Raw genomic sequence first — 13,483 nt, forward strand, 5'->3', positions numbered from 1 at the left:
TCTTCTAAACTTTTTCTCTAGGCTTTAACAGAAATACAACCCCACCCTTTACACACACACACACACACACACACACACAAATCCAAATAGAGGAACACAATACATAATATTCTGCAATCTTCCTTTAAAAAATTTATCAAGACTGTATGAGTGTCTCATACATATAGATCTGCTTTATTCTACCTATGCATCTTGCAATCTCTCTGAAATCTAGCAACCTAAAGTTCTGTACAAATTACCTGGATTTCATCAAGTGCCTCCTAGGTACAAAATTCCAGGCAACTAAATCTTGCCATTTGGTCACTTGAGATTGCGCATGTTCTTTTCAAAGTCAGTTTTCCAAAATTAAGTTAGCTATAACAGATAAATATGCAGGTGCTTACAAGAGAAAACAAGGCCTTAGTGAATGAGGCTGTACACACTAAGAAGGCAAGACCATGTGCCTCTTTTGTTCATTAGTGGTTGAATAAAGTAGGTGTTTGATAAATATTTACTGAATGACTACAAAGAACAAGAATCAGGGTTTAAGGTGGTGAATGAAGACCAGTTCTTGAGGGTGGTAATGTGGCATGCTTTATCGTTTAGCCTAGATTTTCTACTGTTTAATAACATCAACACTTGTAACGAACTTGGTGGTTTCTTGGGAATTAGGTGGGCATATACACACACACACACACACACACAAAGGAAACCAACTAACTTTTTTCTCTTTTGCCCTGGACCAGCTAATGAAGTAATGGTCTGAAGACACTGGGCATCAAGCAGTGAAGGATGTCAAGGATCCCTGAGACACAGGAAACAAAGTGAGCCCAGTCCTACAAGTGCCCCATTTTCCTGCACAGAGAGAGTCCGTAGGGAGGACGAACCAAGGCAGAGTCTGCTAAACTCCCTGAGTCAAGGAGCTGCTGCTAGAAAAAGAACTTAAGGTGGTTACAGTTCACCTGGCAGACTAATGAATAAAAGAGAGCTGTGCAGACAGTGAACACTAAAGTCTGCACATTCACTTGAGCACTGAACAGTGCATGTGCGTAAAGAAAACCACCAGTGACTGAGACAGGATCACTGAAAAGATAAAAGGACCAATCTCTGAAGATCACATAGGCCCGGAATACTACTATTCCCAATAGCCAAAACAAGGAATCTACTAATTCACAAAATATAGGGTATAATACTCAACTGGCTTCCCATGTGGTGCAGTGTTAAAGAATCTGCCTGCCAATGTAGAAGATGTGGGTTCAATCCCTGGGTTGGGAAGATCCCCTGGAGGAGGAAATAGTAACCCAGTCCAGTATTCTTGCCTGGAGAATCCCATGGACAGAGGAGGCTGGCGGGCTACAGTCCATGGTGTTGCAAAGAATCAGATATGACTGAGCACACATAAACAGTTTGTACTCAAAAGACTTTGGTCTCATCAGTGGGGGAAAAATTAGCCTTAAGATGAACCCTTCTTTGCTTTTGTAAAAGCTTAACAGCAAAACTTGAAAGAATCAAACATTTTCCAAGAAACATAATTATGTTTCTGAGAAAAAAATCTTACAGAAACTTAAAGACATTCCAAAATATTTAGCTAGCTGTAAGATAAAATTCACAATGTCTGCATCCAGTAAAAAATTAGTAGGCATGCAGAGAAGCAGGACAATATGATATATAATGAAATCAATCAATCAATAAATGATACAATAACAGAATTACTAGATAATGGTATCTTATTCAGTAATTATTTAAACTGTATTTCATATGCCCAAGAAATTAAATCTTGGAAAAAAAAAAAAGCTTAAATAAAAAGCTGGAAGATACAAAAAAAGATCCAAACTGAACTTCTACAAATGAAAACCACAACAGGTGAAATGAAAAACAGTGGACTGGATTAACAGCAGATTACATATTAGAGAAGAAAATATTACTGCACTTGAAGACTTAGTAAGATAAACTATTCAAAAGGAAAGGTCAAAAAAAAGTAAGAAAGAAAGAACAGAACATCATTTGTCTATTGTAGGACAACCTCAAGCAGGCAAATATATGTGCAATAGAGTCTCCAAAGAGAAGAGAGAGAAAAGGATAGAAAAAAAAATTGGGGGAAATAATGGATGAAACATTTCTAAACTTGATGATCATATTACATAGAAGCTTCCCTTGTGGCTCAGCTGGTAAAGAATATGCCTGTAATGTGGGAAACTTGGATTCGATCCCTGGGTTGAGAAGATCCCCTGGAGAAGGGAAAGGCTACCCACTCCAGTATTCTAGCCTGGAGAATTAAGTCCATGGGGTTGCAAAGAGGTGGACATGACTGAGTGACTTTCACTCCCTATTCACTCACTCACTCATTACATAGAAAAGAAGTCTGAAAAAACCCAAGCACAGGAAACATGAACAACAGCAAGTCACATCATGGTCAAATTGGTTAAACCTAGTGAAAAGAAAATCTTAAAGTCACCAGAAAATAAGACATATTTCCTACACAGGAACAATGATAAAGACGACAGAGCATTTCTTGGCGAAAACAATACAAACTAGAAGAGAGTGGAGCAACATCTTTCACTGAATATGAGAGTACTGAATATGAGACAGCAAAAAAGTCAACCTTGAATTCTTACCTAGGGAAAATATCTTTCAAAAACAAAGATAAAAACAAACACAAACAAAACAAATATGAACCCAGCAATTCTACTCTTTGGTGTATACTAAAAAAAAAAAAATTCAAATAGATAGCTAAATGTAGGGTGCCTATCCTCAAATGTTCACAGTAGCATTATTTATAGTCAAAAGATGGAAATGACCCAAACGCCATTAATGGATGAATGGAAAAACAAAATGTGACATATCTGGAAATTTGTTAATTAGCTTAGATGTAGTAACCATTTCATTATGTTTATACATATCATGTTGTATATATTAAACATATATAATTTAAATTAAAAAATAATTAAAAAGCACAATGAAAAACATAAATAAAAATTCAAGCTGTAAAACTTCCAAAGGTGAAGCACAAAAAACATAAGACAGATAACTTGAACTTCATCAAAATTATAAACTTTTGTGATTGAAGGAACTAACGAGAAAGCAAAAGACAACCAACAGAATGAGAGAAAATACTGGTAAATCATATAGCTAAAAGAATTTAATATCAAATACATAAAGAACATTTATAACTCAACAACAAAAAGACAAACAACTCAATTTAAAAATAGGCAAGGGCTTTCAGTAGACATTTCTCCAAAGCTCATTTTAGTTCAGTCGCTCAGTCATGTCCGACTCTTTGTGACCCCATGAACTGCAGCACGCTAGGCTTCACTGTTCATCACCAACTCCTGGAGCTTACTCAAACTCATGTCCACTGAGTCAGTGATGCCATCCAACCCCCTCATCCTCTGTCATCCCCTTTTCCTTCTGCCTTCAATCTTTCCCAGCATCAGGGTCTTTTCTAATGAGTCAGTTCTTCGCATCGCCAAAGTATTGAAGATTCAGCTTCAGCATCAATCCTTCCAACGAATATTTAGGACTGATTTCCTTTATGATGGACTGGTTGGATCTCCCTGCAGTCCAAGGGACTCTCCCAGAATCTTCTCCACCACCACAGTTTGAAAGCATCAATTCTTCAGTGCTCACTTTCTTTATAGTCTGACTCTCACATCCATACATGACTACTGGAGAAACCATAGCTTTGACTGGATGGACCTGTCAGCAAAGTAATAACTCTACTTTTTAATATGCTGTCTAGGTTGGTCATAGTTTTTCTTCCAAGGAGCAAGCATCTTTTAATTTCATGGCTGGAGTCACCATCTACAGTGATTCTGGGAGCCCCCCCAAAATATTCTCTCACTGTTTCCCCATCTATTTGCCATGAAGTGATGGGACCAGATGCCATGATCTTAGTTTTCTGAATGTTGAGTTTTAAGCCAACTTTTTCACTCTCCTCTTTCACTTTAGTTCTACTTCACTTTCCACCATAAGGGTGGTGTCATCTGCATATCTGAGGTTTTTGATATTTCTCCCAGCAATCTTCATTCCAGCTTGTGCTTCATCCAGTCCAGCATTTCTCATGATGTACTCTGCATATAAGTTAAATAATCAGGGTGACAATATACAGCCTCGATGTACTCCTTTCCCAATTTGGAATCAGTCTGTTGTTTCATGTCCAATTCTAACTGTTGCTTCTTGACCTGCATACAGATTTCTCAGGAGGCAGATAAGGTGGTCTGGTATTCCCATCTCTTGAAGAATTTTCCACAGTTTGTTGTGATCCACACAGTCAAAGGCTTTGACATACTCAATAAAGCTCAAATAGAAGTTTTTCTGGAACTCTCTTGCTTTTTTGATGATCCAGCAGATGTTGGCAATTTGACCTCTGGTTCCTCTGCCTTTTCTAAATCCAGCTTGAACATCTGGAAGTTCACTGTTCTTGTACTGTTGAAGCCTGGCTTGGAGAATTTTGAGCATTATGTTGCTTGCATGTGAGATGAGTGCAGTTATGTGGTAGTTTGAACATTCTTTGGCATTGCCTTTCTTTTGGGATTGGAATGAAAATTGATGTTTTCCAGTCCTGTGGCCACTGCTGAGTTTTCCAAATTTGCTGGCATATTGAGTGCAGCACTTTAACAGTGTCATCTTTTAGGATTTGAAATAGCTCCACTGGAATTCCACATGTCCACTAGCTTTGTTCGTAGTGATGCTTCCTACGGTCCACTTGACTTCACATTCCAGGATGTCTGACTCTAGGTGAGTGATCACACCATCATGGCTATTTGGGTCATGAAGATCTTTTTTGTATAGTTCTTCTGTGTATTTTTGCCACCTCTTCTTAATATCTTCTGCTTCTGTTAGGTCCATACCATTTTTGTAGTTTATTGTGCCCATCTTTGCATGAAATGTTCCCCTGGTATCTCTAATTTTCTTGAAGATATCACTAGTCTTTCCCATGCTATTGTTTTCCTCTATTTCTGTGCATTTCTCAATTTCTGAATATTGGGAAAGGCTTTTACTCTCCTTGCTATTCTTTGGAACTCTGCATTCAAATGGGTATATCTTGTATTTCTGCAAAAATGATATACCAATGGCCAATAAACATACAAAATAATGCTTAACATCATTAATTATAAGGTTAATATAAATTGAAATCACAATGAGACACCATTTCACACTCACTAAGATGGCTAGAATTTAAAAAAACCTAGAAAACAGAAAATATGCATTGGTGAGAATGTGAGAAACTGGAACCCTGAACATTACTGATGGGGATATAAACGGTGCAGTTGCTGTGAAAAACAGTTCCATGGTTCCTCAAAAAGTTAACAGAATTACCATGTGACCCCAGTAATTCCACTCTTAGGTATGTACTCATAACTGAAAATATGTGTTCAAACAAACAAAAATGTACGTGAATGCTCAGTGCTGTTTACAATAGGCAAATGATGGAAATGATAAATGTCCACCACTGGTGAACAGATAAACAAAATGTGAAATATTTGTACAATGGAATATTACTTAGTCATAAAAAAATTTAGTACTGATGGTGCAACATATTAATATATGAACCTTGAAAACATTATGCTGAGAGAAGTCAGACACACAAAGGCACATTTTGCATGATTCCATTAATATGAAGTATGTAGAACAGGCCTATAGAGACAGAAAGCACATTAGTGGTTTCCAGGGGCTGGAGGGAAGGAAGACTGAGGAGTAAGTGCTTAGTGCATTCAGCGTTTCTCTCTGGGTGATGTGAATGTTCTGTAAGTAAATAGTGGTGATGATTGTACATTACAAACATAACAAAAACTATTGAACTGTACAATTTAAAATGTTTAAAACAGTGAATTTTATGTTATGTGAATTTTACTCCAATAAAAAAAGAAAAGGGCTTCCCTGATAGCTCAGCTGGTAAAGAATCTGCCTGCAGTGCAGGAGACCCCGGTTCTATTCCTGGGTCAGGGAGATCCGCTGGGGAAGGGATAAGGCTATGTACTCCAGTATTCTTGGGCTTCCCTTGTTTTTCAGCTGGTAAAGAATCTGCCTGCAATGTGGGAGACCTGGGTTTGATCCCTGAGTTGGGAAGATCCCCTGGAGAAGGGAAAGGCTACCCAGTGAACCCTTCTAGTTTATTTGGCTGTAGTTGCATAATGGAGAAATATGTTTTAGTCTTTACTCTTGTTAGGAATAGACAGTCAGAAATGTTAAAAAAAAAAAAAAGAAAGAAAGAAAGAAAGAAAGACCAAAAAACCCAAACAACAAAAAGGTAAAATAACATTTTGTAACATACAGAAGTGAAAATAATTTATCTCCAGTGGACCTACTTTATAAATATTGTTAAAAGAAGTATATCAACCAGAAGCAATATGATGCCAGATGGAAATTTGGATTTACACAAAGGAATAAGAACACCTTTGCTGAAAATCAGTTAAAAATCTACGTGTGAGTCTGTCCCTGGACTCTCTGTTCCAGTTATCCCTGTCTTTATGTCACTTCCACATCATCTTCATTACTGTAGCTTTATAATGTCTTGAAAGTAGATGGTACTGGTCCTCCAGTTCTGTTCAGGTTCAAAGCTTTTTGGCTCTTCTGTGTCGTTTCCACACAAACATTAAAAAAGGATCATAAATTTAAACTATGAAAGATCTACAGGACTACACAGACAAAAACACTCTAACCATGAGTTAGGCAAAGGTATTTTAGATATAACATATCAAACACAGTCTAAAAGAGAGTGAACTGAAAAAATGGACAAGATTAAAAAACTTTTGCTTTTCGAAGAACAACACTAAGAAATGAAAAGACAGGCCACAGAGTGGGAGAAAATATGTGGAAACCATATAGCTGATAAGAGACTTGTATCTAGAATACACAAATAATTCTCAAAATTCACTAGTAAGAAAACAATCTGATATAATGGGCAAAAAATTTGAACAGACACTTCTCCCAGTAAGACAAACAAATAGCAAAGATGAATCATTATGAAAATGCAAACTAAAATCACTATGAGAATGGGGTAAACTTAAAAAGACTGACCATATCAAATCATTGCAAGGATGTAGAGGAACTAGAACTTTAATATGCTGTTAGTGGGAAAAGTAGATAGTATGAACATTTGGAAAACAGTTCGGCAGTTTCTTAAAACATTAGACACCTACCACACAATCCAGCTATTCCATTCCCAGGCATTTACCCCAGAGAAACAGAAACATATGTTTATATAAAGACTTGTACATGGACGTTCATATTAGCTTTATTTATAATAGGTAAAAACCAGAAATAACCTAAGTATCAAGAAGTGAATGGATGAACAACTGTGGTAAATTCATACAATGGAATGTTCCTCAGCAATGTAAAAGGAATGGACTATGGACAAATCTTGAAATAATTATGCAGAATGAAAGAAGACAGACAAAAAAAATAGTGTGTGCATATTATATATATATATATAAGGCAACTGGGAGTTGCTCATGTATATATATTCAATTTACATAAAAGTCTAGGAAATGCAAACTAGTCTACAGTGACATAAGGCAAATCAGTGGTGGCTTAGGGACAAGGATGGGGGTGGGGAGGGCTGGGACAGCGATTCCCAAGGGACACAAGGAAACATTGGCAGCGACACATGTGTTCACTGTCTTTGTTTTGGTGATGATTTCATGGTTATGCATGTCAGTTATATTGTACAGATTAAATCTGTGCAGATTAGTTTACATCAATTATGACTCAATAAAGCTGCTATAAAAGGAGTATCTGTTTTCATTTTGAATATTTTTTTAGCACTTTGATTTAGACAATTCATTTATGTATAAATCTCAGTATAATTTGAATAACATAGAAATTAATGCTAAATTTAAATATTAGTCAGTTGATTTTTATCTCTGTATTAATTCTCAGAAATTCCTACGTGGTTTAAATATATAAATTACTCAAAAGAATACAGATTCTGAGAGACTTTCCCTCCTGTTTTTTCAACATCTATCATGAATAGTATACTGGTATAGAAGCAATCTAATATTATCACCTTTCAGCTAATTAGTTTATGGAATTCTTTTTCAATTTAAGAAAATTTTTCTAAGGCAGGAAAAAGTAAAATCCATGGAATATATCAAATTCTAATACTTTTTTCAATTGCAAGGGAAAAAGTATATACTACAGTCAGTAGAAACCTTTTTAGGGTTACTGATTCTCTATAAGTCTTATGAAAGAATTTCAAATACACACAAAAGTACAGAACTGAATACTGAATCTATATGTACCCATCACCAAGCTTCAATCATTATCAATATTTTGAGATTCTTGTATTATCTACTGAGCTCCTCTCTTACATTTTTATGGAACATGAATTCCAGGCATCATAATACACATCACATCACATCATACCATATCATATCATATCACATCATATCATATCACAAATACTTTGAGCATAAAGATCCTCCTAATGCTGTAGTATTAAAAGCACATTACAAAGAAGGCACTATGTAGACAAATATCAGCAGGTCTGTAGGCAAACAAATGCAGAATATATGGTACATATTAATAGTTTTTAATATACTCATTTAAAAGTCCCTTTATTATAAGACCTAAAATACTAACATAGAAAAATTCATTATGCTGAAACTCAGGAAGTAAAGGGAATGCTACGAAGGTGGTATCTTTGGTTTGAATTGTTTTATTACTTGAATTTCAGAAGCATAGAAAATTGGAATTAGATATTGATTAAATAAGAAGATTGGAAGTACTATGTAAAATGTATATATTGTCTTTAAATGATACAGTAAAATGCTAAGCAAAAGAAATATAAATTTGAGTTTTTAAAAAGTAAGTATAATTTGGGAACTATCATATATCAAAGACTGTGAGGGGTTATAGTGTATACCAGTCAAGTGTGTTTAATAGATAAGTCATTTTTCATCAAGGAAGTAAAAAAAAAAAAATTTATTTGGAAAATGAGGCTTTAGTTTAAAACTTAAAATGCCACCAAAATTTGCTAAACTTGCTTTGCCAGTGTATATTTACAGAAATCAAAGCTTTGTCTGTCTAGCCTGCATTTATATTTAGTCTGGGTATTTAATCTCTTTTTTTGATCTTAGTTTTTACCATACACTTTAAGTTGCTTTATTCAGTTAGTTTTCATAGACTATAAAATCATTTTGTACTAGCAAACAGCTTATTTTGAAACTGCTCAGAAAATACACAAAGGAGTAATAAGGAATTACAATCAACACTGTGATTCTTTATATGTGTTTCACTTGTTTAGGTTATTTACCTCTTGTGAAAGCTGTGTTACTTGGTTCTTTTGATGGTCCAGGTCTTTTAAAACCAACGAGTTTTGTTTCTCTAACTGAAGCACTCTTCTTGCCAAGTGGACACTAGGAGAATGGAATAAGAAAATCAATGTGTACAAAAGAGGACTACTACCTCAAACATTAAAAATGTGCCTGTGTGCTTGAAAATTGACCGTCTCCTAATAATACTTAAATATTAACAGAAAAATAAAGTCAAGTAATATTCTCAGGTGTCAGCAGTAGAAGACCAACATCCCAACAACTCAGAATTTTGAAAGCAACATAAAAAATCTTCATGATAATGCAACTGTGATATGTTGATTATCACAGTAATAGTTTCTAGCCGTTGCTATAAAAGTGGAGAGTTACATTGTAATATCTGCTTGAAAAGACCACAAGAAAGCAATTTACAGCTTTTCTCCATTTTTTATAAAAATTTCCCTTTTACAAACAAATAAGGCAATTAGTTGAAACAATAATAACCTTGCACTTTGAAAAGCATCAGTGTTTTCCTCAGACAACATAATGTATTTCATAACAAAAAACACAACTAAAAAGATTTTTTATTGAAAATAGAGATGGAAAACATGTAGGAAAAGTAGAGACAGATGTCTAATAGTAAAGGTAAAGATTCTGTACTAAAAGAAATCACTAAAAGATCACACTGTGATCACCACATCACAACTTATTTACTGAGTGTAATCTTCAGTATTTATAATCACATTAAATGAAAAATGTCCCAATTCTACTTTTAAGACACAATGGGAAAAAAAATAAAAGGCTCAGTTATAAAATCATTTTTCCTAACCATTGGGACACAATGCTTTAAAAACTGCTAAAAATGCTGAAAAGGCTTGTTCTGTAATTCCAGAAACTTAAAAATTTAATATTTATTACATTTTCATAGTCCATAAACTTAGTCCATTAATCCTAGAATCTCAAGATCTGCACAAATTGAGAAGACAGGATGTTCTACAATGACAGGAAGAAAAATATTTTCATTCTAACTCAAATTATAGGACAGAAATAATTCCACTGTATTTTAAATACTTCCTAACATACACCCGGGAGAAATATCAATAACCTCAGATATGCAGATGACACCACCTTTATGGCAGAAAGTGAAGAGGAACTAAAAAGCCTCTTGATGAAAGTGAAAGTCGAGAGTGAAAAAACTGGCTTAAAGCTCAACATTCAGAAAACGAAGATCATGGCATCTGGTCCCATCACTTCATGGGAAATAGATGGGGAAACAGTGGAAAGTGTCAGACTTTATTTTTGGGGCTCCAAAATCACTGCAGATGGTGACTATAGCCATGAAATTGAGACGCTTATTCCTTGGAAGAAATGTTATGACCAACCTAGACAGCATATTCAAAAGCAGAGACATTACTTTGCCAACAAAGGTCCGTCTAGTCAAGGCTATAGTTTTTCCAGTGGTCATGTATGGATGTGAGAGTTGGACTGTGAAGAAAGCTGAGCGCCGAAGAATTGCTACTTTTGAACTGTGGTGTTGGAGAAGACTCTTGAGTCCCTTGGACTGCAAGAAGATCCAACCAGTCAATTCTGAAGGAGATCAGCCCTGGGATTTCTTTGGAGGGAATGATGCTAAAGCTGAAACTCCAGTACTTTGGCCACCTCATGCGAAGAGTTGACTCATTGGAAAAGACTCTGATGCTGGGAGGGATTGGGGGCAGGAGGAGAAGGGGACGACAGAGGATAAGATGGCTGGATGGCATCACCAACTCGATGGACGTGAGTCTGAGTAAACTCCGGGAGTTGGTGATGGACAGGGAGGCCTGGTGTGCTGCGATTCATGGGGTTGCAAAGAGTTGGGCACGACTGAGCGACTGAACTGAACTGAACATCAGAAAGAGGAATTCATACAAAACTCTGGAAAAAATTGATAAATATCACCCTATATACCTATTTCTAAGAACCCGTTATTTGAAATGATGAGTTCTTTTGTTATACAGTGAACTGGGTAGCTCACTTAGGTATGCTCATATCTGAGTTTCTATCCTTGTGACACCTAAGATTTTGCCTTAATAACCAATTGAAGTTAGAGATAGAAAACACACAGTCTTTCGGTGCCTGATAATCATTTTTTACAAAAAAACAGCTTTATCAACATGAAATTTTCTTGATATGTAATTTACAATACCATAAATCCCATCGATTTAAACTTTACAATTCAATAGGTTTTAGTATATATAGAGTTGTACAACTATCACTATAATTTAGTTTTAGAATATTTTCATTACTCCTCCCCCTCAAAAAAAATTTATACCCATTAGCATTACTCTCTTTCCTCCCTGTTTAGTCTGAGGGAGTCACTCATTTACTTTCTTCCTTTATTGATTTTTAAGGTATTTGCAGTTTAGTTAAGTTCAGTCGCTCAGTCATGTCCGACTCTTTGCAACCCTATGCATTGCAGCATGCCAGGCTTCCTTGTCCATCACCAACTCCCGGAGCTTACTCAAACTCATGTCCATCGAGTCAGTGATGCCACCCAACCATCTCATCCTCTGTTGACCCCTTCTCCCCCTGCCCTCAATCTTTCCCAGCATCAGGATCTTTTCCAAAGAATCACTTCTTCACATCAAGTGGCCACAGTATTGGAATTTCAGCTTCAGCATCAGTCCTTCCAATGAATATTCAGGACTGATTTCCTTTAGGATGAACTGGTTGGATTTCCTTGCAGTCCAAGGGACTCTCCAGAGTCTTCTCCAACAAACACAGTTCAAAAGCGTCTTTAGTGCTCAGTTTTCTTTATAAGTCCAACTCTCACATCCATAACATGACTACTGGAAAAACCATAGCTTTGGCTAGACGGACCTTTGTCAGCAAAGTAATGTCTCTGCTTCTTAATATGCTGTCTAGGTTTGTCATAGCTTTTCTTCTAAGGAGCAAGCATCTTTTAATTTCATGGCTGGAGTCACCACCTGCAGTGATTTTGGAGCCTCCCAAAACAAAGTCTCTCACTGTTTCCATTGCTTCCCCATCTGTTTGCCATAAAGTGATGGGACTGGATGCTATCATCTTAGTTTTCTGAAATATTGAGTTTTAAGCCAGCTTTTTCACTCTCCTCTTTCACTCTCATCAAGAGGCTCTTTAGTTCTTCTTCACTTTCTGCCGTAAGGGTGGTGTCATGTTACTGATATTTCTCCCTGCAATCTTGATTTCAGCTTGTGCTTCTTCCAGCCCGGCATTTCACAAGATATACTATGCATATAAGTTAAATAGTCAGGGTGACAATATACAGCCTTGACGTAAACCTTTCCCAATCTGGAACCAGTCTGTTGTTCCATGTCCAATTCTAACCGTTCTTGGCCTGGATACAGATTTTTCAGGAGGCAGGTAAGGTGGTCTGGTATTCCCTACTCTTTAAGAATTTTTCTCAGTTTGTTGTTTATGGCTACCATATACTCAATCCCCCAATGTAAAATATATCAAGTTCTCTAAAATCTGGCTTTAAAATAAGATAGAGATCTTCTTCAAATAAAAAAAGTTTTAATGATAATTTTATGTTATGTTTACATTTTAAATCTATTGATTCATCTTTGCCAACATCAGTATTACATATCATTAGCTGTGTCTTTTCATTAGGTTAATTTAAAAACTTTGCAGTTATCTTCATTCATACTTTCATTCTCTTTTTCTCATCCTCCATACATGTTAAAATTAACTCTTATCTTTCTGTCTCCAACTGAACTCAGTATTAGGGTCTTTTTTGACATGGCAATTTCTTAATAAATGTATGTTGGTTGTACGGATCATATTTGTATAGTGTTCAGTATAAAGAATACAATCAAACACTATTATATAGAAACAGTTATTGATGAGATTAAATGAAATAAAGAATGCACAAAAATAATGAGATGCAAAGGTCACCCCCTTACTAACATTTTCAAGCAGTTAATGACTTGAAGAGATCAAGTTTAATAATATTAAACAGCTCATTTGGTTTGGGTGCTTTTTGTTTTGTTTGGGAATTGCCTAATGCTCTTATGCAGATATGGTGTGATACCACTTATCAACGTAAAATACCACATAACACAAACCACTGAATTCAAGAAATTCTTGGTATGCTGGTGCTTAAGCCCTAACACCAAAGCTATCACTACTTTGAATTTCCCTGCTTTTGGTTGGAGGATTCTGAGGGAGAAAAATCTACTCTAAATAGAAGGAAGGTATCTTACAATTTCTTGAAATTCCCCAGAAATGTG

At 35.9% G+C, this 13,483-nt stretch overlaps 1 protein-coding gene across 2 annotated transcripts in view; it reads right to left on the bottom strand.

Annotated features, from left to right (window-relative positions):
- Nucleotides 1-13,483, bottom strand: part of PIBF1 (progesterone immunomodulatory binding factor 1) — a 229,464-nt gene that overhangs the window by 62,215 nt on the left and 153,766 nt on the right. For both annotated transcript variants that reach the window (XM_005687655.3, XM_018056511.1), the window contains one exon: nucleotides 9,236-9,338. In XM_005687655.3, coding sequence (XP_005687712.1) covers nucleotides 9,236-9,338 — 103 coding nt within the window. The remainder of the gene's footprint in view (nucleotides 1-9,235; nucleotides 9,339-13,483) is intronic.

This window comes from Capra hircus, chromosome 12 (assembly GCF_001704415.2).
Source record: "Capra hircus breed San Clemente chromosome 12, ASM170441v1, whole genome shotgun sequence".
NCBI classification, from domain to species: domain Eukaryota; kingdom Metazoa; phylum Chordata; class Mammalia; order Artiodactyla; family Bovidae; genus Capra; species Capra hircus.